This window comes from Thunnus thynnus, chromosome 7 (genome assembly GCF_963924715.1).
Source record: "Thunnus thynnus chromosome 7, fThuThy2.1, whole genome shotgun sequence".
NCBI lineage: Eukaryota > Metazoa > Chordata > Actinopteri > Scombriformes > Scombridae > Thunnus > Thunnus thynnus.
This window is the reverse complement of record NC_089523.1, coordinates 21,004,522-21,025,470: the sequence shown is the minus strand read 5'-3', so window position 1 is coordinate 21,025,470 and position 20,949 is coordinate 21,004,522. Positions and strand designations below refer to the sequence as shown.

General features: G+C 39.6%; 3 protein-coding genes across 3 annotated transcripts in view; 2 read left to right on the top strand and 1 right to left on the bottom strand.

The window, feature by feature from the left end:
- The window catches only part of ppm1lb (protein phosphatase, Mg2+/Mn2+ dependent, 1Lb), a 47,932-nt gene extending 42,817 nt beyond the window's left edge, over positions 1–5,115 (bottom strand). The window contains exon 1 of the mRNA XM_067594875.1: positions 4,203–5,115. Coding sequence (XP_067450976.1) covers positions 4,203–4,601 — 399 coding nt within the window. The 5' untranslated portion in view covers positions 4,602–5,115. The remainder of the gene's footprint in view (positions 1–4,202) is intronic.
- LOC137186186 (caspase a-like) overlaps positions 1–20,949 on the top strand; it is a 198,079-nt gene that overhangs the window by 131,231 nt on the left and 45,899 nt on the right. The window lies entirely within an intron of this gene.
- On the top strand, positions 6,696–20,922 carry nmd3 (NMD3 ribosome export adaptor). The gene is made up of 16 exons (XM_067594874.1): positions 6,696–6,820; positions 7,076–7,151; positions 8,341–8,475; positions 8,593–8,689; positions 9,136–9,216; positions 9,864–9,992; positions 11,684–11,774; positions 12,842–12,920; positions 13,507–13,603; positions 16,605–16,722; positions 18,064–18,209; positions 18,555–18,667; positions 18,784–18,856; positions 19,081–19,187; positions 20,070–20,140; positions 20,356–20,922. Exons 2-16 carry the CDS (start codon positions 7,108–7,110, stop codon positions 20,487–20,489), a joined length of 1,515 nt encoding a protein of 504 aa, XP_067450975.1. The 5' UTR covers positions 6,696–6,820; positions 7,076–7,107; the 3' UTR covers positions 20,490–20,922.

Here is a 20,949-nt window from a genome sequence, read left to right as displayed (position 1 = left end):
CTCACACCGTGGGGTCGCAGGATTAAAATCAACCCAACCTCCTTGCAGATTAAAACTATGTAAGGAATGGTTTGACATTTTGGGAACCGCGCTTATTTGCTTTCTTGTCGAGAAGTAGATGAGAAGATCGATGCCTTTCTCATTTTATGTGTTGAATATGGATCTGGAGCCAGTGTAGTGTAAAGACTGGAAGCGAGGGAAAGCAGCTGGCCTGGCTCTGTCTAAAGTGAAAAAAGACAACTACCAGCACCCCTAAAATTCACATATTGTCTTTAATTTCTACACAAACAAAAATATATATAAACAAATGTGGTTACTGTAATGTTGTAACTTGCCAAGCTACAGAGAGGTAAAAAAACAAACAGCACATGGTATCAGTCTTATCATCTAACTCTTAAGGGAAAAAAGTCAAAAGTGTTTTTCCCAAAATGTCGAACTATTCCTCTGATGTTCCAGTTTTGTGGGGAACTGCACCCACCCTATAGTCTGTTATGACAAATGCATTAAGTGCGTTTTTTATATGTCCCACATTGAAAAATATCCATTACCTACATCATTTTCACCAGTGCGATTGCTGTTCTGGTCAGTACTATATTGATAGAGTGATTACATCACTTGGTGCTGCCATTTCTAGCTTTCAAAAAGCTCCATTTACAGCACGTACTCTTCCACAACACCTGCTCCCTGCATTTACAATAAGTCAACAATGGGTGATGGTGCCACGGGCAACTGAAAAAAAGGCTAAATGATTATACATCATTATGTTGCAGTTAGAGCTGAAATGACGAGTCGATTAATTGATCAGTCCGCCAACAGATAATCAAATATCAACTATTTTCATTGATTGATTGATCATTTAAGTCATTTTTCAAGCAAAAATGTCATTTTTTTCTAGCCTCTTAATGATAGGGATTTGCTGCGTCTCTTTGTCTTATGTGATAGTAAAGTGGGGTTTGGACTGTTAGTCGGAAATCAAGCAATTGAGAGATGTCTCCCTGAACTTAGAGACAAAACAACTCATTGTTTCATTGGGAAAATAATCGTCAGATTAATAGATAATGAAAATAATGTTAGTTGCATTCTGATTGACTACCTCTCTTTTGTTGAATCTCTGCTCTAAATAACTGGCACGCTGAACTGTATCTTACATATCTGTCCATTACAGGCTATCTGTTGATGATACATGTCCTTCATTGCTTTAATGACTGTGTATGAGGTGTAGATATGGACAGTGTCTACTGTATGTGTGGAGAGATAGGGAAGCGGTTGACACCTCACTAACTAGCCAGCTGAGGCAGCCAGTATTCCTGGTGTTGCCTTGGGCCACACAGAGTCCCTCTGCTTTATTCAATGCCCTCTGGCTAGCAAAAAAAAAAAAAAAATCTAAATTCACTAAACAGAGGAAGTTGTTTCTTAAAGCTGCTGTCTGGCAACCATTTCACACACTTCAAAAGAGGGCGTAGGAATGACAACAGACCAAATTTTTGCCCATGGACGTTCAGTGATAAAACAGCCTCTCGCCTACATGGGAGAATCTGAACCTTCTCTTGCTTTTACTCTCACCATTGATGCTCTCCCACTCATCTTCTCCTTTCTCTCTTTCACATATATAAACATATATCTTCTATTCACTATTTATTTCTCATAGTCTCTTAACCACATGTCTGGTAGCTGTAGCAGGACTCACAGGTTAGGTCACCGGTCTCAAAAGGAACTCCACAGAGGGAAGGAGAATCGGGAGAAAGGCCGCAGGGAAAAACAATCCAATGACCACTTTTGGTCAAAAGCTGCAGCAGTCAGCACTGCGGCCTTAAATTTAATTTCCCCTAAAAGAACAGCTATCCTCTATGCCTTTGGCTGCCTATTTTTAGCATGTTATCGTTCAGCCTCAATCAGACCACAGCAGTCAAACTAAGAATGAAGACAGTGGCTGTCAAGCGCAAAACAGAACAGAGCTCCGCAACAACCGCAACTGGATGATCGAAAAGTGTGTAAGAGAAGAAGAGAGAAGAGAAGAGAGGAGAAGAGAAGAGAAGAGAAGAGAAGATGCCCTGTCACTTACAGTTTATACACTTTTTTTCTTTGTGGCTTTGTAGCATCAATACTATACTGTCAGCTGAGGTCATGGTTGCCGCCCTAAGAGACAATGCCAGTGTTCAAGCATGCCATCACTGCACGATAAATCAGCGTTTTCATGCAGTTCCCGTCTCACCGCGGCGTCATCTCAAATTCTCTTTGTCCCTTTAAGTGACATCGTTTTTTTTTTTTCCAGGAGCTTGCTTTGTTAAACTGTTCCCTTGTTACACTGAACTCGCTGCCACGTTCATGTGCTCGTGTGGAAGGGCAACATTAGTTAGCTCCAAGGAAGCAGAAAGACCCAGGAGGTTTCTTAGCTGCAAACAAGTATCAATCGGGGGCGGACAGTGACCAGCAGATCAGTGATCAATGACCCACTTCAGTTTTTGCTCTGCTCATGGTATTTTGAGCTTGGCTAGCTGTGTTTGCCTCTGAATAACACGGATTTGAGTACATCCTCCTCCTTCCAGCTATAATCATCATAGACTGTGGGGCCAATACCGTCCGCATCCTAAAAATGTTGTTTTGGCCACACAAAAAAACACAAGAGATGGGTATTTTGGGGGAATAATTTTAAGCTGTGGATGGACAAGATGCGGTTGTCTTGCCATCTGGAAGAAAACTGTGAAAGCGTGGGTGTATGTGTGTGCAGGGCTGTAGCAAGGAATTATGGGCTTCTACATGCCACCTCCACTTATCAATACTCCCTGAATGAGAAAAGCCCAACGCTGGACTATTAACCGTGCAACCCGGGCAACTGTCCCAGAATCCCAGAACTCCTCAGTCCCAGAAAGCTCTGGGCTTATTTGTCAGCTGGTTTGAGCTAATTTAATTGAAAAGTTGTTTGGGGATATGCACCACTAAAGTGCGATAAAGGCCTAAAGACCAGTCCTGCTTTATTGCCTGACCTCAAGGACCTGTCTTGAAGAGGCCTATATGTCAAAACATAGTTTAAACAGCTTAATTGGGTCAGTTTTGTGCTCATATGTTGCACATTATTAAATTGGTGTAAAGAATGTATGAGTACAGGGAGTTAAAAGAGGCCCAGTAGCTTGTTTTTGCCCGCTGTCAGGTTAATCTGGTCCTGCAAATGTCCACACCTTTATCACAGCTTTCCATATTGATTTGGGGATTTTGATGAGATGCATGACTTACTGGAGTTATGTTTTTTGGGTACTGGCGTGAAAGAGCTGATTGGCTGTGTTTTAAATAGAAAAAGATAATAAAAAATGGTGTAAATGATTATTGTAAAAAAAAAAAAAAAAAAAATAGAGATATTTTCCACTTAAGAAATCCTCTTTCCAAAGTGTGTGGAAGACAATTCAGCTGTAATTTGAATTTGAAAGAGGAAAATATAGATTCCAGCGTGCTCCACTTTGCCTCTTTCATGGTTTTCATTAATTTTTGACAGCAGAATTTGAAAATCAGACCAGACATAATAAATAATCCTACAAACTGTGTTAAATACTCACTTGAGAATCATTTTACTCCAGATACTTCAGGGCCTCTTCCACTCAAAAATTTGTTTTTCCTCCTGTTCCTACAGTTGGATGTTCACTGTGCAGAATTATGCATGTGCAGACTTCTGACAGTTGAAGGCTGTTTTCACATTAATCTGCTGAAAGTGGAAACTTTCTCTGTGATCACTGAAAATCCACTTTTAAGGGGCGGACATACAGGCGGGATTTCTGAAATCACAAAATGTTTGGAAGACAAACTGGTCCAATATCCAAGGTGTGACATGGAAACTTTAAGCCTCCAGTGCACAAACACTGAGAATAGACTTTACAGTGAAGTAGGGGACATCCTGTGTCCAGCAGGAAAACTTTAGAAATTAAATATATTTGCATATTAATAGATTCTGGATTTTTAATGAGGGAGAAGGAGTAGAGGTAATTTTAAGGATTTTAACAAGATAACTGAACATTTTTTGTGGAAAAACCATATCAGACACAAATTATTATTCAAAGTAGAGCTCCTTGTTTATTTTTGGGGCCCCTGGGTACCCAAACACTTGAGTATATTTTGGAGTGGGAGCGTAATTTGGACTGAATGTGGGAAAGAGATACACACACAGAGACAGAAATGACACCTCGCCTCCGTTTTCTCCTCCACATTGTACTCACCTCTCCTCCGTGGCCGTCAAAAATCCCAAATATAGACGGGTGACTCTTGTTGACGATGTCGGTGAGCACCTCGAACCTGTCCTCCATGTGATCTCGCCGGCCTTGGATGGAGTACACGGCCGCGTTGTTGCTCTTGAACTCCCAGGTCTTGGCGAACTCCGCGTCCAGGACGTCCAGCCCGCCGAACCGCTCGTTCTGCATCATCTCCGCCACTTTCCCCTTGACCATCTTGACCGCATCCCGGCTGGACTTGACGATGGTCTTCACTTCGTCCGTGTGGAAGAAGTAACTCCACAGAGCCAGGCTGATGCACAGCAGGAACAAGGTCTCCGGTCTGAGCAGAAAATAACGCATGATCCGACCTAATAGAGACAGCAGGGTCATTGTATCCTCTATCATTTATTTATTTACATGCAGGAAATCGCGGCAGGTTGTGTGTCGTTCGCCCCCGCCGCAGATTTCAGTCCATCGTCGCGGTGAAACAGGCGCATTTAACCGAGTGTTTCACAGCGGGGAACATTAAGATTATACTGACTTTAAGGGTGACACTTCACTGCATTTTATGCGGAACCACCAGGCTGGAGGTAAGGTTGTTTCCTACACAGACCCGGTCTAAGCACGGTGCTCCGGCTGCTCTAGCACACAGCCCCGCAGTGAGCCACCAACGGCTGTCCGTTGACCATCTGATGCGGTCCGAGAGATCCGCTACCCCGGAGAGAAAACGCAGGTCGCCCGTTTTGACTTAAAATTAAGCCAATGTGGGGATCAGAGGCGAGCCGTGGCAGCGTCTCTTCCCCTGCTACTGTTCCCAGTCCTGAAAATAGCAGTCTGTGTTGAACCCTCACATTCCCAGCTGCCACACTGGCTGCGACTCTGCTTCTGTTTCTGCTGCCTGACCTGACTAAGCGGCGGTGCTGCCTTCAAGTGCACCCCGTAAAGTTCACTTAAGTGAGTCAGAGATCTAGTGAAGTTGAGAAGCGCGGATGACCATATACAGGAGACTGCTGGAAACATGTTTCAGCTACGTTTCTGAAAGTTTTTTTTTTTGTTGTTGTTGTTTTTTTTTTTTTGTTTTTTTTGGTAGGCTATAGGTCTATAAAATGGCACAACTTCCAACTGCTGCTCCAGTATTTCATTAGAAGCTCTATGAATGATCAGAACCAGAATAATCTTTATTGGTCCAGTATGTTTACACAAATAGATGGATAGATAGATAGATAGATAGATAGATAGATAGATAGATAGATAGATAGAGCAGCAGCCTTATTAGGTAAAAAACGACAACAACAAAAAAACAATGTGGTAAAAGAAATAAATACAATCAAAGGCTAAATTATATACAATAACTAAATAAACTAACTCCAACTTCATACCTGAATAATGTACACAAAGTATGTACATATGATGATAGCACAATAAACCCAAAATATGATTCTGAAATTGGTTGGTTATTCGTTGATTTAATCGGGTACAGCAATATTAACATTAAATGCACACCAAAAAAGACCTTATAATTGTTAACATCAATCTTCGGGCTTTTATTCTTAGTGTCGGTTAATAGTCACATCATTTCGTATTTCCTTTGGAAGATCATTAACGTGCGCACGTTTTGAGTTTGGATATTTCCGACAGCAATGTAAGGCGTCCAAAGCGCTGCCGAACCACAGGTGCGTGCAAAGACAGCAGATTTATAAAAGGTAACCCACAAGCGATAAATCCATCACAACCATAAAACAAATCAGACAAAACAATCACAATGTTGAGCAGAAATCAATATAGTTCACACTAACCTGGCTATACGGTCCATATGAATTTTGAGGCTTTGAATGTTTGCTTTTATAGACCAGTCCACGCTTAAAGCTATATATTGAGTTTATCAGACCTGTATTTTGAATTGTGAACGACCAGTAGAACTGTTTTATATTACTAAGTCAATACCCAGTTTAGTCAAATAAATGCTAATCTGTTCTCACTATAATACAATGACATGGAATCAGGTCCAGAGGTGTGTTTGTTGTTTGTTGAGGTGTGTTGCAGTGTGTTTAAGAAAAACTACACGCACACATGAAATATTAATTGTTCATTTCCAAGTTACAATCTCATATCGTTGAATATGGTATACATTTCTCATAAATATTTTCCTTATAGGTTATCTGTTCACATTGCTGGGCTAGCAGCCTACTACTTTTTGTGTGACCTATGTTGCAGCAGGGCAGAATTTCAGACATACATAGGGCAAAATAAAGTTCTTTCTCTCTTATTTTCTTTCCTTATTTTTCTTTTCCTTAGTTTTTTTTACTGCAATATGATGACAGTATTTTTCAAATTTTAACCATTCATTTTGGTTTCTGATATTAAACAGCTCTATTTATGCTGTGACTCAGTAAGGTAGATCAGATAAGACAATAATTAAATGCCAAATATACTTTACTTGCCTTTTATTATCCCATTTTAATTTAACCTGCATGGCTTTTTGAATCAATTTTCATTCAGGCAAACAAAGACAGTCTCGGGGTCCTCGAGGCCTGCCTGACGTCACCCAGCCTTCCTTGGTCCTCGGTGGGGAAAACGTGGAGCACTTCACGGTGTGTTTCGGATGTCACTTCTAAATAACACCAGTAAGTGTTGTCACCCTCTCAGTTTGCAACAGTCGTAGCTAGAAAAAAAAAGTTAAGTTGACGTCTTCTGCTCATTTCTTCACGAAATGTCTCTCAGAAATCAGCAGAAGTAGCCGTTTAGCATTTGGTGCTAACTGTAACGTCAACTACAGCCTGTGTATAACTGTCTTCTCTGTCCCTGACTTTAACACCTAGTGCGTGACAATACACTTATATTGTATAAAAATCTGTCTGCCATGATGTTTCTGTCCTTAGAGATCCACACAAAACTGTGAGGTTTGACAAGAATGGAGTACATACAAGCTCCTGCCACAAGTAGCCAGGGGAATATGTAAGTAAAAATGCATAAATGTAGTACTGTGTGTGTGTATTAATGACATTTCATCTCTGTCTCGTCAATATGTCTACTATTCTATTGCGTCTTTGCTGTACTGACAGACGTATTACTGCAGATATATCTCTCAAATACTCATCTGTAGTGGTCATGACAGACATGCTCAACAATCAGAGGGGTTTCAGTTTGTAGAGACTGGTGATGGGGAATTCATTGTAGTGAAGATTTTGTCATTTTTGTTGTTGTTTTTTAAGATGAACTTATTGAAGCTTTGTTTTGCCATTGAAAGCATTGATTGGAAACGAAGAGTTGACTGCAGCCCAGCACCACATTAACAAGCACAAGCATTACTCAGCACTCTGTATCTTTATCTTTTCACTAGGAGTCCTCCTAAATTACCCAAAAGGTTCCTGGCTAAAAGTTTCTTCTTGAGATCTGTTCACAAAGCTGCTGACATCATGTTGATGATGTAATTTAATGATGTAATTTAATATTTTCACAGTGGTTAGATGACACAGCAGCAATCATATCAATGAATGTAAAACATAATATTCAGATAGATGGATAGATCAAATGTGAAGTTTTGTGCCCCTGATTTTATACATGGAAAATAATATTGTTTTGTCAAACTAAGTATACATGTTTTGAAATTAATAGTCTAAAACATAACTGTGAGGAAGCTTAGCCAGGGTGTCAAGGAAGGTGATAAGAGGCAGATTCAGAGACTTTTTGAATAGCAAAAAAGGTGAATTATTTAGATCCATGTAACTAAAGACAAGTGACTCCAAAAATGAAATGAAAAAAGCAAGCAAATCAAACGCAGCTTAATCTGATTTAACTCAAGAAAAGTCCACAAACTTAGGCATGATCATGTTCTTACAGCTACTTGGACATCCTTGTCTCTGTCCTGAACAAACAACAAACTCCTCCCTTAAACAGGCCCTTCAATCTGTCTAAGAAGAACCACATTTCTCTCAGGATTGTTTCAGTCTTCCACACCTAAGCACTTATCCTTCCAAACAAACAAATGACAAGAATGGGAAGTTCTACAGCAAAGTCTAACAGGGATAAATGGCGTGGCCACACCCACTTTGTCACAGTAACAACGCCAGTATTTTTCTTCAACTTAGAGATGTGAAAATACGCAAGCAATTTATCTCACAGATTTGACCCTCTCTCTTCCCAGCCTGTGCTGTACTTGCGGTGTCCCTATTCCTCCCAACCCAGCCAACATGTGCGTGGCTTGTCTGCGTACTCAGGTAGACATCTCAGAGGGAATCCCCAAGCAGGTCACAGTCCACTTCTGCAAGCAGTGTGAACGGTACTGAACTATATGATACATAGAGTACATTTTTCAAAAACACACACTGTACAAAACCATTTTTTGAGTAATTGTGTTGAGGCTTGAATGTACTGTATGGCTGTCTCCTCCGTGTAGGTACTTGCAGCCTCCAGCCACCTGGGTGCAGTGTGCTCTGGAGTCCAGGGAGCTGCTGGCCCTTTGCCTGAAAAAACTTAAAGGATCTATGACCAAAGTAAGTGTGATTCTTACTAAACTGCACAGAAGACAACAGCATATTTGCACAAAATATTCACATGTACAAAGAAAGTTTATAAAAGCTAGGGGATCTCGTGTCCTTTCCTAATCGTGGGATTCCCTGATTTTGATTTCAATGTCAGCCTTTTAATACTAATGTAATAAATTATGAAGGAAATCATTTCTGTATCTCATTTTTGCCTTTTAATTAAATTTTTTTGGCAGTGTGTAGACGCATCATGCATCATTTCAATGACAAATTAATTGTTGCATCTTATAATATAAAGCTGCCTAATACATAAAGTTAAATCAACAAAAACTCAACATTTTAATGTTCATGTTTATAGAAATGATCTCATGTCATGGATAATTAAAATCAAGGAGAAGTACTTGATTCAGAGCTCCTGCTGCTTGATGGATTCAACAACACCTCTCTTCTCACAGGTGCGTCTTATTGACGCTGGCTTCCTGTGGACAGAACCACACTCCAAGAGGATTAAGATGAAACTTACCATCCAGAAAGAGGTAAGGAAACAGGAGAAGTGATAAGTGTGGGAGAGAGACATTTAAACTGATTAGCGACCTGAGATTGGCAAGATGTTTTTCTTTCTTTTTTTTTCCTTTTTTTTTTGTCCAAAGGTTATCTAGGTTATTTATTTCAGGTGGTAATTGGCAGCCAGATTTGTTTGTGTTTGAATTGTTCTCATTTAGAAATTGCAATAATTTGAGTGCTTTGTTTAACAACATATGAAAATAATAATGTCAAGGTGCAACACACAACACTCCCATTACAAAGTGACTCAGAGATAATCATAAGCACAGCAGGCTTTGACGTAAAGTCTTGAAACAGAGTCGCCTGTTCTCAGTTCATTTAGTTGTGTTTGAGAGAGGTGAGCGTAGCCAGTGGCTGTCATCTCATCTCCTTGACCTTAAGTGAGAACCTGAGCCCTGTGCTGCTCAGAGCCAACTCTTTTGTTTGTGCTGTTGAAGGGTCTGTATAACGCTGCTCACATATTCTCTTAATGGTTCAGAGATGGCAACATAATGAACAAATATTTTTTTTCCCCCCCGAAAGACTTGGTTAGTGAATGGCTGTGTGCACAGTCTTCGCTGCTGCTTACAATGCCGTTAGAGCATATGGTGTAACTTGTTGCTGTCTTTTGCGTCTCCAGGTGATGAATGGTGCTATCCTACAGCAGGTGTTCGTGGTCGAGTTTGTCATCCAGTCCCAGATGTGTGACGACTGCCACCGTGTGGAGGCCAAGGACTTCTGGAAGGCCGTCGTTCAAGTCAGGCAGAAGGTAGTTGTCTGTGATCTAACGAAGCGTGTATATATAAATATTTATTTTATTTTTGGTTATCTGCTGTTTTACTCTACCTGAACTGGACTCACATGTTCACCTATAAAGAATGTAAAATACACCAATGTGTACGTGCTATAAGCCTAATTTTAGGAAGTATTTATTGATTAGTTGAATCATTAATAGTGGTTTTATTTTAGCAAGGTACGATTCAGTAATTCTAGTCGTCTAGGTAGCAAAGAGCCTGAAAAACTGCTCATGCTTGAGGCTGAAAATATGCTTGTAAATAAATTATACTGGGTGTGACTCCCTAATTGACTCCTATTTAAGTGTGTGGGGGTTTTTCTAGGTTGATGTCATTTTTCCGTTTTGGCGCGCTCACTTTACCCTTCTCTCAATCCTGTTGTTTTTGTTTGTTTAAACCTAACCCTGTATCTTTGTAGGTTTAATGTAAAGCAAATATAGAGGCCTAGATATTCTGCAGTAAAATATAACACTAAATCCAAAGGTTACACTTTTTTTCCCTTTTATCATTGATGTGGAAATAAACCAAGTTTTGCTGCAGTCATATAAAGACAATAGACTTGTGAGATCATGCCACCTAAATTAAGCTAAGTTACTCCTGCTGATTATCAACTCAACACTGTCCACGGCTACTTAACAGCCACAATTACCTCTCTTCACTGGAAGGCATTTCCTGTGAAGCAGCTGTACAGGAAGTGTGAATTAACAACATACTAAAAACTAAAGGTCTGCTTGTTCTCACTCGTTCCTCTGCAACGCTTTGCCACTGGAATGCATTTTCACAAACTGCTTTTTTCAGAGAAAAGAAGTAGTAAGCCCCAGATACCGAAGATTTTAAATTGAGTATTTTTCTGAGAGGTCAAAGGTGGCGACAGGCTGTGGCAGATGCTAATCTGTTCATCCTCGTTCCACACCAATAAATGTTACAGTAATTGAGACATGGGGTGGAGGGATTTGTTAGCCTGGGAACCAGAAGAGTCTGCCGAGCTCATGTTTTATTTGCTCTGGCAGATACGTCTGGCCCCCTCTCGTTCAGACAGATTTCCACCCGTCCTGGGCCATGATGAGCCAATCACAACCATTTATCCATATGTGTGGGAACGTATGGGGGGAATGGCCATGTAGGGATTCCATGCTGTGATTGGTCGACGTTGCTAAACTCCATCAGAGCACCCTATTGGTTAGTGCAGGATCTGTCACTGACAGTCTGCAGAGGTCCGTCCAGTGCAACGCACCAGGCTCACGAAACTCAGATCAAACTGTCAAACTAGGCGGTGCTGATCAAATATGAATCAAGATTCTGTTACTGTATTGCCTATTTCCCACCTCAAATGTTTTCAAAAACATATTTTAGAGTACTGTTTAGCTCTAATATGAGAAATTTTGTGACCAGACCGCCATTTTTTTCCTCCTTGAGAAGGGCGAAGCACCACCCAACTTGCATGTGTCGCTCATTGCTACGTCACACATTTTGTTGCTCTGACTGGTTGTAGGTCTGTCCAATTACGTCCAGAGACATTTTGGTCTTCGCCTGTTGATAACACCCCTTGGAAATTCAAAATGAACTGAGAGGTTCCAGACTAATTCGTATTTGCAAATTAGTCTGCCAGGCCAGGGATTTGTATGATAATGATTATACTGAGAAATCTTTTTTTTTTTTTTTACAGACTGCTCATAAAAAGACTTTCTACTACCTAGAACAGCTGATCCTCAAGCACAAGCTCCATCAGAATTCCCTCAACATCAAAGAAATCCATGGTAGGTTTGTGGCACATGATTTCATATATTCAATTTTTTCAAGATCACGTCTTGGACAAAGAGAATTGCTGCAACAACAACATCACAATAAGAACAATCTAAGAAAAAACACAGTAAATAAGCAAACACAGTACAAACACAGTAACTAAGAACACACATGTAGATGCTGGCCTGAGAATCATCAAATTACTACAAAAACCATTCACTCTATTAAAAAACTGCAGTCTAAGGCAAAAACATCTCAAGCATCTCAATAAATTACAAACAGGCACATCTCCCTTTACATGTTTACAAACAAACACACAAATGGTGAAGAGCAGCAGTTGTGAGTGCCTCGCTGTCTTTCACGAGTTGTCCATTAATAACTCGTGAAGGACAGCGAGCACTCAGATAACCGCTGCTAGTATGTATATCTTTAAAAGTAGAGACCCGCTGTTTTCCACAGGGCCAAATTACACTGAAAAGTGGGAAACTTGTCTCATTCGTCACCGGCGTAACTAATGTGGATTAGAACTGAGCAGAACATAATGACGTGTCGAGTGTTAATTACCTCTTCCCGTACCAGACAGCAAGCCATGCATGCATATCGCTGGTGCCAATCAGTTCATACAGCTGGCCTGTGTGGGCCTCAGCGGGGCATGCGTCTGTGCGTCTAATCATTGTGCTGTAATCAGAGCAGGCATTCCATACCAGATTCCAGCAATGCAAGCTCACTTCATACCCTATTTAGAGATGCTAACTCCGACCTCATACACACACACAAGCATCCACACACTCAGGCACACATGCTGTGAGTTGAGTGAGCAGCGGCTCTCTGCACTCTAGGACTGTGAAGTGGAGTTTGGCTCTGGTAGTGTAATTTAAATCATGCCCATATCTCAGCAGGACTTAAAAGCTTTATGAAGGTTACAACATGTGGCTGCCATATTGTCTCCTGTCTTCATCGGCTCGAGCTTGTGTTGCATGTGTTCCGCAGTGATGATGACCCGTGAAGCATGCCAGTGATTAATTTATTGGTGGAGGGTTTGATGGTATTGCTCTTTTTTCTTTCTTTTTTTTTTTCTCAGAGGGGATTGATTTCTACTATGGCTCCAAGCAGCACGCTCAGAAGATGGTGGACTTCCTCCAGTGCACTGTGCCCTGCAGGTGAGCGATGCTTCAGTCTGTGCTTATGAAAACATTGTTCTCATGAGGCTCAGTATTAGGCCAACATTATCCTTTTATTTATTTAGAACATAACCTTCAGAGCTACATTGAGTAGTTATGTTTCCACCCAGTAGTCCAGAAATTTATGAGCAAATGCGGTCACAAAAAATCATTGGCTTGATTCAACATATTTGTTGAAGTGAATAAATTATCCTAATAAAAACTGCATAAACAAAGAATTTAACTCTATTAAAAACAGTATTCATACTGTGACATTATTTTAAATGAGTGTTTCTTTTGCTATGTACATAATGTAATTTGCCAAAATAAACTGCAGCTATTGTTGGATAGTAAAAACTCAAACATTATGTAATCAGTCAACTGGATGTGGAGATGGCATGTTGACATGACCTTCAACAGTTCAGATGAGTTAAACAGCACAATACATAGTCTTTTCCATGTGTGCAGAACATCTTATTGCAATTAGGCTCTTTTGTTGTGATGATTTGTCCACCTGGGACACGATGGATTATGTCTCTGAATGGTGTCTGTGATAATGACGAACACTTTCTTTTCATTTTTAAAGGTCAAAGACTTCCCAGCGGCTCATCTCTCATGACATCCACTCAAACACGTTCAACTATAAGAGCACCTTCTCTATGGAGATTGTACCTGTCTGCAAGGTTTGTTTTCATTTTTAGTGGGATTTTGTTTCTCTTAATTGCCGCTGAGACACAACTGTATCTGCTCAGACCTTTTCAGACAAGCCAGAACTGTTGATGTTCTTACACGTCATCGCGAAAGCTTTCACTTTGTTAGTTTAGGAAAAATGTTGTTTTAAAAGGGTGTTAGACGTTTTGGTGATATGCAGATGGAAACCTGCGGCTGGCCAAAAATCTCTCATGTTATATTTGTTTTTGGCACTGACACATAGTAAAAAAATCAACTCATTCAGTATTAGACAGAATTAATGTGCTGTTGTGACATGACAATTTATTAATATAAAACATAACCTCGTCTGGGCACCACCTCCTAGAAGTAACCTTTTAATGTCTGGAGGAAACATTTAAGTTTGAATTTAATTCTCAATTTGGTCACTTAATCAGTCTCAAAACTGTTCTTGTCCCGACAGTGACCTCTTATTTACTGTTGCTTAAAGAAACAACCAACCACTTTTAGGATAAATTATTACATTTATTAATAGCTAAACATCTTGAGGATAGATGATAAAGCATTAGATAACAAATAAAAAGAATAATAAGGCCTATAAATGGTAATGAAAATAAGATCAAATTATTCAGCAAGAGTAGCACGAAGTGCTAACTTATTGCATCAAGGATGCTAAAGGAAAGCTAATTCAACTTATCTAAAGAAATTCTCTTTTTAATTTTAATGTTATTCGACATCAACCCTTTATCACAAAGCCATGTTTAGCCTTATAGTTGACGTGTTTCGTCATGATAGAGGGGTCATCTTGGCAGGTCCAGCATTGTTTGGTGTAGAATCATCAGCAATGTTTGGCAGTTAAAGAGCCCAGATCAGGCTTTAGACTGTGGGCACGTCTTCCTGGGTACAGAGGTGCTTAAATTTAGGCTGGCTTAAATTCTAGTTTGCAGTATTGCTCTCAGAAAGCTGGTAGAGGTCCTTTTTCAATCGTCTTCTTCAGGCGTTTAAGTTGAGGGTTCAGGCTTTGGTTGGCTCGTGGCAACCTGAGTTTAATGCTGAATTAAGTTTAATCTGACTACTCTCAAATCTTCAGTGGCATTTACTTCAAAAGTAAAATACTGTATGTGGAAACACAACACTTAATGTCACAAACTAGGACAAACTAAACTTGTTGCAATAAAAGATTAAATTCACATATACTTGGTTGAAAAACAAATAAAAGAGACCCCCTCAAAGAGAATTCACTTTGAGGCTGTTTTATAAGTTTGGACAAAACGGTTGGAGTTTTGGGCGTGTTTTAAATTTTCGTGCCAAATTACTGATGAATATTCAATTTCTTTGTTTCAGGGAGTTATAAGGTGTGGTTTGAGTTTGACTTGAGATGGCAAATTACTTTCTTACACTGAGGAATCAAGTTTTGACTTTTAAATACAAAATTCACACTTCAGAGTCACTAGGTCTGAACATTTCATGTCACTTTGTATCATATATCGCTAAACAGTTGAGCAGTACACATCCACTTTATAATAAGTCATAATTCTTCTATTAACATATCAAACATTAACCTTCATATTAGCACTTCATGATGTCTAAACATCCAACTTTCTCAAACCATCCATACTGAAATAAAAGTTTAATACTATAGTGAAATGAAATAAAGTTAAGCAACACTTATGTGATTAGATTAAACCTTCAGAAACATATTCAAATATAAATTCAACACAACTCTTACTTCATAATACAAAAACATTTAATTTGACTATTATTTGATAATAAAAGAAAAGTTAAAATTGAAACTCTTCAAACTATCTTTACATTCTTATTACTTCAGAAAATTCACTCTTTCAATACAACTACTTATCTAATTTAACTACTAAAATATGATTGTCTATTAGATTAATAGATCAAAAGTTAAACACTTAGGTGATTTTAAAATACAATTGCATTAACTTTTGACATAACGGAGTTTAACTCTTGTCACTAGAGGGCAGTAGGGTCACATGTAGTAAAAAGATAATAAAATCAAAGTTTAATGTCTCCTTAGTAGATAATCACACAACTATCAAAGTTGTACCATTCTTCATGTATTTACATGACAAATAACATTACATAATTTACATAATGATTAGACATATAATTTACATGAAATTCAGGTTTGGCTCAGATTTGCAGGGAGACTCCAGGAATGTGAGTTAGAGTTTGTGGCTCTGGTCTGGTAAGAGAAAGGCCCAAAAGAGGGGCGTTCTCTGTCCATGTTTACTGAGTTGTTGATGATTTCTCCTGGTTCAAATGACCCCAGAGGTCATTTATGCTTTTAGTTCAGGCCATAATTCAGTTTAGGGTCAAAAATGGTTTCTCAGGAGGTCTGTTCAGTCTCTGTTTTGTCACAGTGTTTAAGTTCTGGGGTAATGTCCCGCTAACAGACATTCACTTGGCAAGGAGGTAAGTTCAGGGTTCAGGGTGAGGCATTCTCCATGTCTCTTATTTTGAAATTAAAGGAAGGCTGTTTTACCCATGAATTATCCATGAATCATCCAAGATGTCCTACAGTGTTTTGACATGAAAACTTAAATTGGGTGTAGAGATTTTTGGCAGAGGCATATCTTTGATTTTCAGTAGTTGCTAAATCCAATTTGACATGTAGTATTAGTTATGTATTTTATATAGCAATACACACATTTTTGTGGTTTATTTCATAGCCTGGTTGAATGACAGGGGCGGCAAATGGTGCAAAAGCCACTGACACATTCAATAAGCAAATTAATATCAACTGATATCAAGATCTTAATCAGATTTTTATGTGTGAACTGGCAAATCTTAGCTCCCATGTTATTTTTTTAGGCCAGAAAGATATAATCCAGACACACTTGTTATCTCAGCTTTAAGATAACAAGGACTGTCTTTGGGAAACAAGAGCAGTAGGACACACTTTGTACTTTTTTCACTTACCGTAGCAAGTCGGCAGTCTTATTACTTTCCCAACGAGCTCACTTTGACCCTGAGTTGTCTTGTTGCCAGGACAACGTAGTGTGCCTCTCACCACGGCTGGCGCAGAGCCTGGGGAACATGGGTCAAGTGTGTGTGTGCGTCCGTGTCACCAGCACCATCCACCTCATCGATCCCAACACCCTGCAGAGTGAGTATCTCCACTGACAGTGTCCTGCTGAGTTTTACCAGGTTCAGTTGCCTCGGTGTATTTAGCGAAAAAGCACAGATACTCTTTCATTCAATAATATGAGCTCTATGTGTAGACATTGTGAAAGACCTAGTGTACAGCAGGGGAGAGATTTCCAAAGGTGTCTATGCTGAAAGGATAGATGAATAATCAATTAGTGGATCAACAGAAAAGTGCAGCAGATCCAGACAATTAAAAAGGCTGGAATCAGTGAATTTACCGCTTGATAAGTGACTTTAACAATCAGATGAGTATTAGAATAGATGCACAGTCATTTTCTGTTGATGGACTAATTCATTAATTGACTAATCGTTTCAGCTATGCACTATAGTAGGGTCTTTTGCATTATTCTACTATTTGGGAATCATTGCTGCAGAAGGAACATATTTATGCATTTATGTCTGAGTGTTTATCAAAAAACATCAAAAGCATTTCCTGTATGTTACCATGGTGACACTCATTTCTTGGTTAAACCCTTCAGTGCTGCACTAAGCTGACCTCAGTCTGCGGACCACATGTTTATCACAGATGTCTAACTCCCTCTGCTTCCAGTCACAGCTCAGCTACAGACACACTCACAAAAAGAAAAAACATATTTTTAGTTTATGTTAAGCATGCTGTCACAGCCAAGTCAGCTTATTTGGATGCATTTTTAATCAATACACGTATGGTGACAATTAGTGAGGATGTGTTTCCTCTCTTCCTGGTGTAATCACTAATTACTTGAGAGGCTTTGGCACTCCTCAACAGAATTCTGACATCTTGGAAGCGGCACACACGTTTTTAATTACTCTTCAAAGACTAGGCTATTTTTGCTGCAGAAAGTTTTGGAGCTGGCTGAATATCAGAAACAGCCTCGAGGCAGAGCTCTGTTAGGCAGATTTGGGATTCAGTTGGCAATTAACTGGACTATTAAAAATATTTTTATTGCTGTTTGTCTGCTTGTGTTTGCTTTATTTGCTATATAGGCAGAAACATATCACTCCTGTCTGCATTTGGTTTATTTTTTAATATGTAGAGTTAGAAAAACACACTGTTAGACAAGTCTGATTCATATTAGCTCAGTACCCATATGACTTTTGATTAAGAAGCTGGGAGTGTTGAGGTTTGACTTTTTAAGGAATTCAAAAAATATTTAAACTTTGCATCAGGAGTGACTCATTTCTTTAAAAAGCTGTCTGTGAAATGATAATGGGCGAAATGTATTCTAGCTATCTAATTAAGTAGAATGAGAGGGTAGATTATAATTAGTGCTCACTTTGCTCTGCTGTTAGTAATAAATGTATAACTCTAACTCACTAGTTGCTGAGGTGGATGGGAACACATACTGGCGTAACCCCTTCAACAGTCTCTGTAACCCACGGCAACTGGAGGAGTTCATCGTTATGGACACTGACATCATCAGAGACCAGAAGCTGGGTGCTGGAGCCGGCATGAGGTCCAATAAGGTGAACGTGTGTCTTTTGTTGCAGAACAGATTGCATTATGGCGGAACATTGCTCTTCTCTTGGAAGCAAAATCAATAGTGAACCATTACATTATCCCTGAACCTGTATGCGGGATTCAAGCCAAAACAACAGAAACGCACTGAGGGTGTTTGTTTTGATGGCACAGGGAATGAGGTTTGTAGGGACATTGGGCTCTCTCTTCTGTCTGACTGCTGCATTATTATCGATGCAACTGTCAGAACAAATTGGAGGGAAAGAACAAGAGTAATGTTGTTACAATGGCTTGAAAGTAAATTTCTATTCCGTGTGTGTGTGTGTGTGTGTGTGTGTGTGTGTGTTTTACAGCATACCCTGGCTGAAGTGTGGGTTCAGAAAACATCAGAGATGGACACTAGTCAGCAGTATCACTGCCGCACATTCCTGGGTCACCTGCTTAATATAGGAGACCTGGTTCTCGGGTGAGTCTGGAGGAGGCACAAGAATTTGAGATGTTGGTCAGATTGGCAGTAAAATAAAGACCGATGGCAGGCTGTGTGGTTTGCACTTAATGCCGCATTTACTTTTCACCCTACAGGTTTGACTTTGCCAATTCCAACGTCAATGATGAGTACTTGAATAAGATGAACCCTCACCACGTTCCTGATGTGGTAAGACTAAACTGCACTTCACTGATTGAGAATAAACTTGCATTTCATACTGTATATCCCCACAGTAACCACTGTCGACTTGTTTGACACTGACCTCTAGTGGTGGTATGAAATACTGATTGTGCTATATCTGCTGTATCTTCCCATAGAATCACATAACAAAAATATGTGGGAATCTGTTGTAGTGCTTTTAATTTGTACAATGACAATGTGGACTGTTTAAGGTGCTGATCAAGAAGAGCTATGACCGCACAAGGAGGATTAAGCGCAGGAACTGGAAACTGCAGGAGATGGCCAGAGACCGAGATGGCATGGACACAGATGATGAGAGGTAGGAGAGTAATCACACAGTTCTCGTGGAGTGAATTGCCACGTGTCTCGTGAGAGCTTCTTATTGGCAACAGATCCCATGAAAACACCAAAACCAATAATGCATTAGTCTGTCTCTCAATACTTTCCTACTTCCCTACCTATTAGATCTAACTGAAGATGTGAATTTGTTTTCAAAAGATATTTTCTAATGCACTTGGGCACCGTAGATTTGAGCAAATGTTACTCAAACAGGAGTAAAAAAAGTGCATTTGTAGGAGACTATTTTCAGCCATGTTGATTACATCGAGTACTTGGTGATCTATTGAGTATTCCAGGCAACACGACGGTGTTTGTGGGATGGATTAAAAATAAACTTCAGTGCCTGTGTTTGTGATAATGAAGGAACATGACACCCAGTGAAACAGTGTGACTCACTAATGTGATTTTTAAATAGTTTTTGGGCAACAATGGAGGTCTGTGACACAAATTAATCATCTATATCAGGCAACATACATGACAACATAGCCAATTAATTGTTGGTTTTGGTCTTTTAATGGGATTTGTTGTTTGGAATATCCTGTATTCAGTTGCATGAAGTATCTTATTAATGTAGACATATGCTTACAAAAAGATAATAATGTCTTGTGTTTAAAAAATGCCATTTAGGCTATGAGGGATTCCTCAAAGTTTGTTTTCTGCACACATGTACTTGGCACAGAAAATAAGGGAAAACACTCAAGATATCTGGAGCGGTGATTAAAGGCATGACTGATGACATTGTTTTCATTAGTTGGTGAATAGTTTGAAAGTGTGCCAAGAATGCCAAGTACCCCGTGGATTGTTTTCTATCTGTAATGTTGTACCACATGGGTTTTCCTTTAACTTGCTTTTTTGTCCTCAGACAATACCAGGACTTCCTGGAGGACCTGGAGGAGGATGAGGCACTGAGGAAGAATGTTAACATCTACAGAGGTGAGCAGCTGGACATGGCAGAGTTTCCTTTGATATATTTGCTGTATCTTTCCATTGTTGCAACTAAAATAGTCAGGCTACGGCTAATTTACTGTAAATGACTGCTGAAGCTGCTAAAAGATCTAGTGGCACACAGTTTATTATAATTGAGAGAATATATACTGGATGACAGAGTAGAGGTTGATTCTTTTTTTTAATAAATATTTTAATTTCAGATGCAACAAAGATCCCAGTGGAGAGTGACACCGATGACGACGGAGCACCGCGCATCTCCCTGATGGAGATGATGGAGGAGCTCAGCCTCTCAGATGCCACAGGAGGAGAGGGTGCTGACATGATGACAGACTAGCCGGTTGCCATTCTGCCTGTGTGACACTGACAGCTGATCTGTCAAATGCAGGTCCACTGATGATACAGTGATAGTTACAGAGCTGAGGCATCTGATTTTGAACTGACAGCAGATTGAGGACTGATTGAACCATTGACAGATGATTTTTCATACTGAAAAATAACAGTTTTTCTGACTGGTGTGGTGACTCATTACAGTTAAAGCTGCAAAACTGTGCAGTATAGCAGTGCCACTTAACAAGTTTCCCCCGAGAAACCGGACTTATTTACCTTGTCCACCTCTTCTCAGTGAATTTTTGTCTTTCCAAAAAAATTAACATTTTCACCTATTACTGAAGTATTCTTCTCTCCTTTGTCATGTAAAGTTTTGAAGTGATATAGAAATGGTGTGCTTCTGCTTTACAATATCAAAATAAATATTTGTCTTATGCACACTTTTCATATATATTTTCTACTTGGAG

What these genes read in the sequence shown, in the direction of transcription:
- nmd3 (XM_067594874.1), top strand. Translation starts at nt 7,108, where the DNA reads ATGGAGTACATACAAGCTCCTGCCACAAGTAGCCAGGGGAATAT. An exon ending in TTAAAGGATCTATGACCAAA is followed by an intron (nt 8,690 to 9,135) that starts GTAAGTGTGATT and finishes CTCTTCTCACAG; the next exon opens with GTGCGTCTTATTGACGCTGG. An exon ending in CTCACCACGTTCCTGATGTG is followed by an intron (nt 18,857 to 19,080) that starts GTAAGACTAAAC and finishes GGACTGTTTAAG; the next exon opens with GTGCTGATCAAGAAGAGCTA.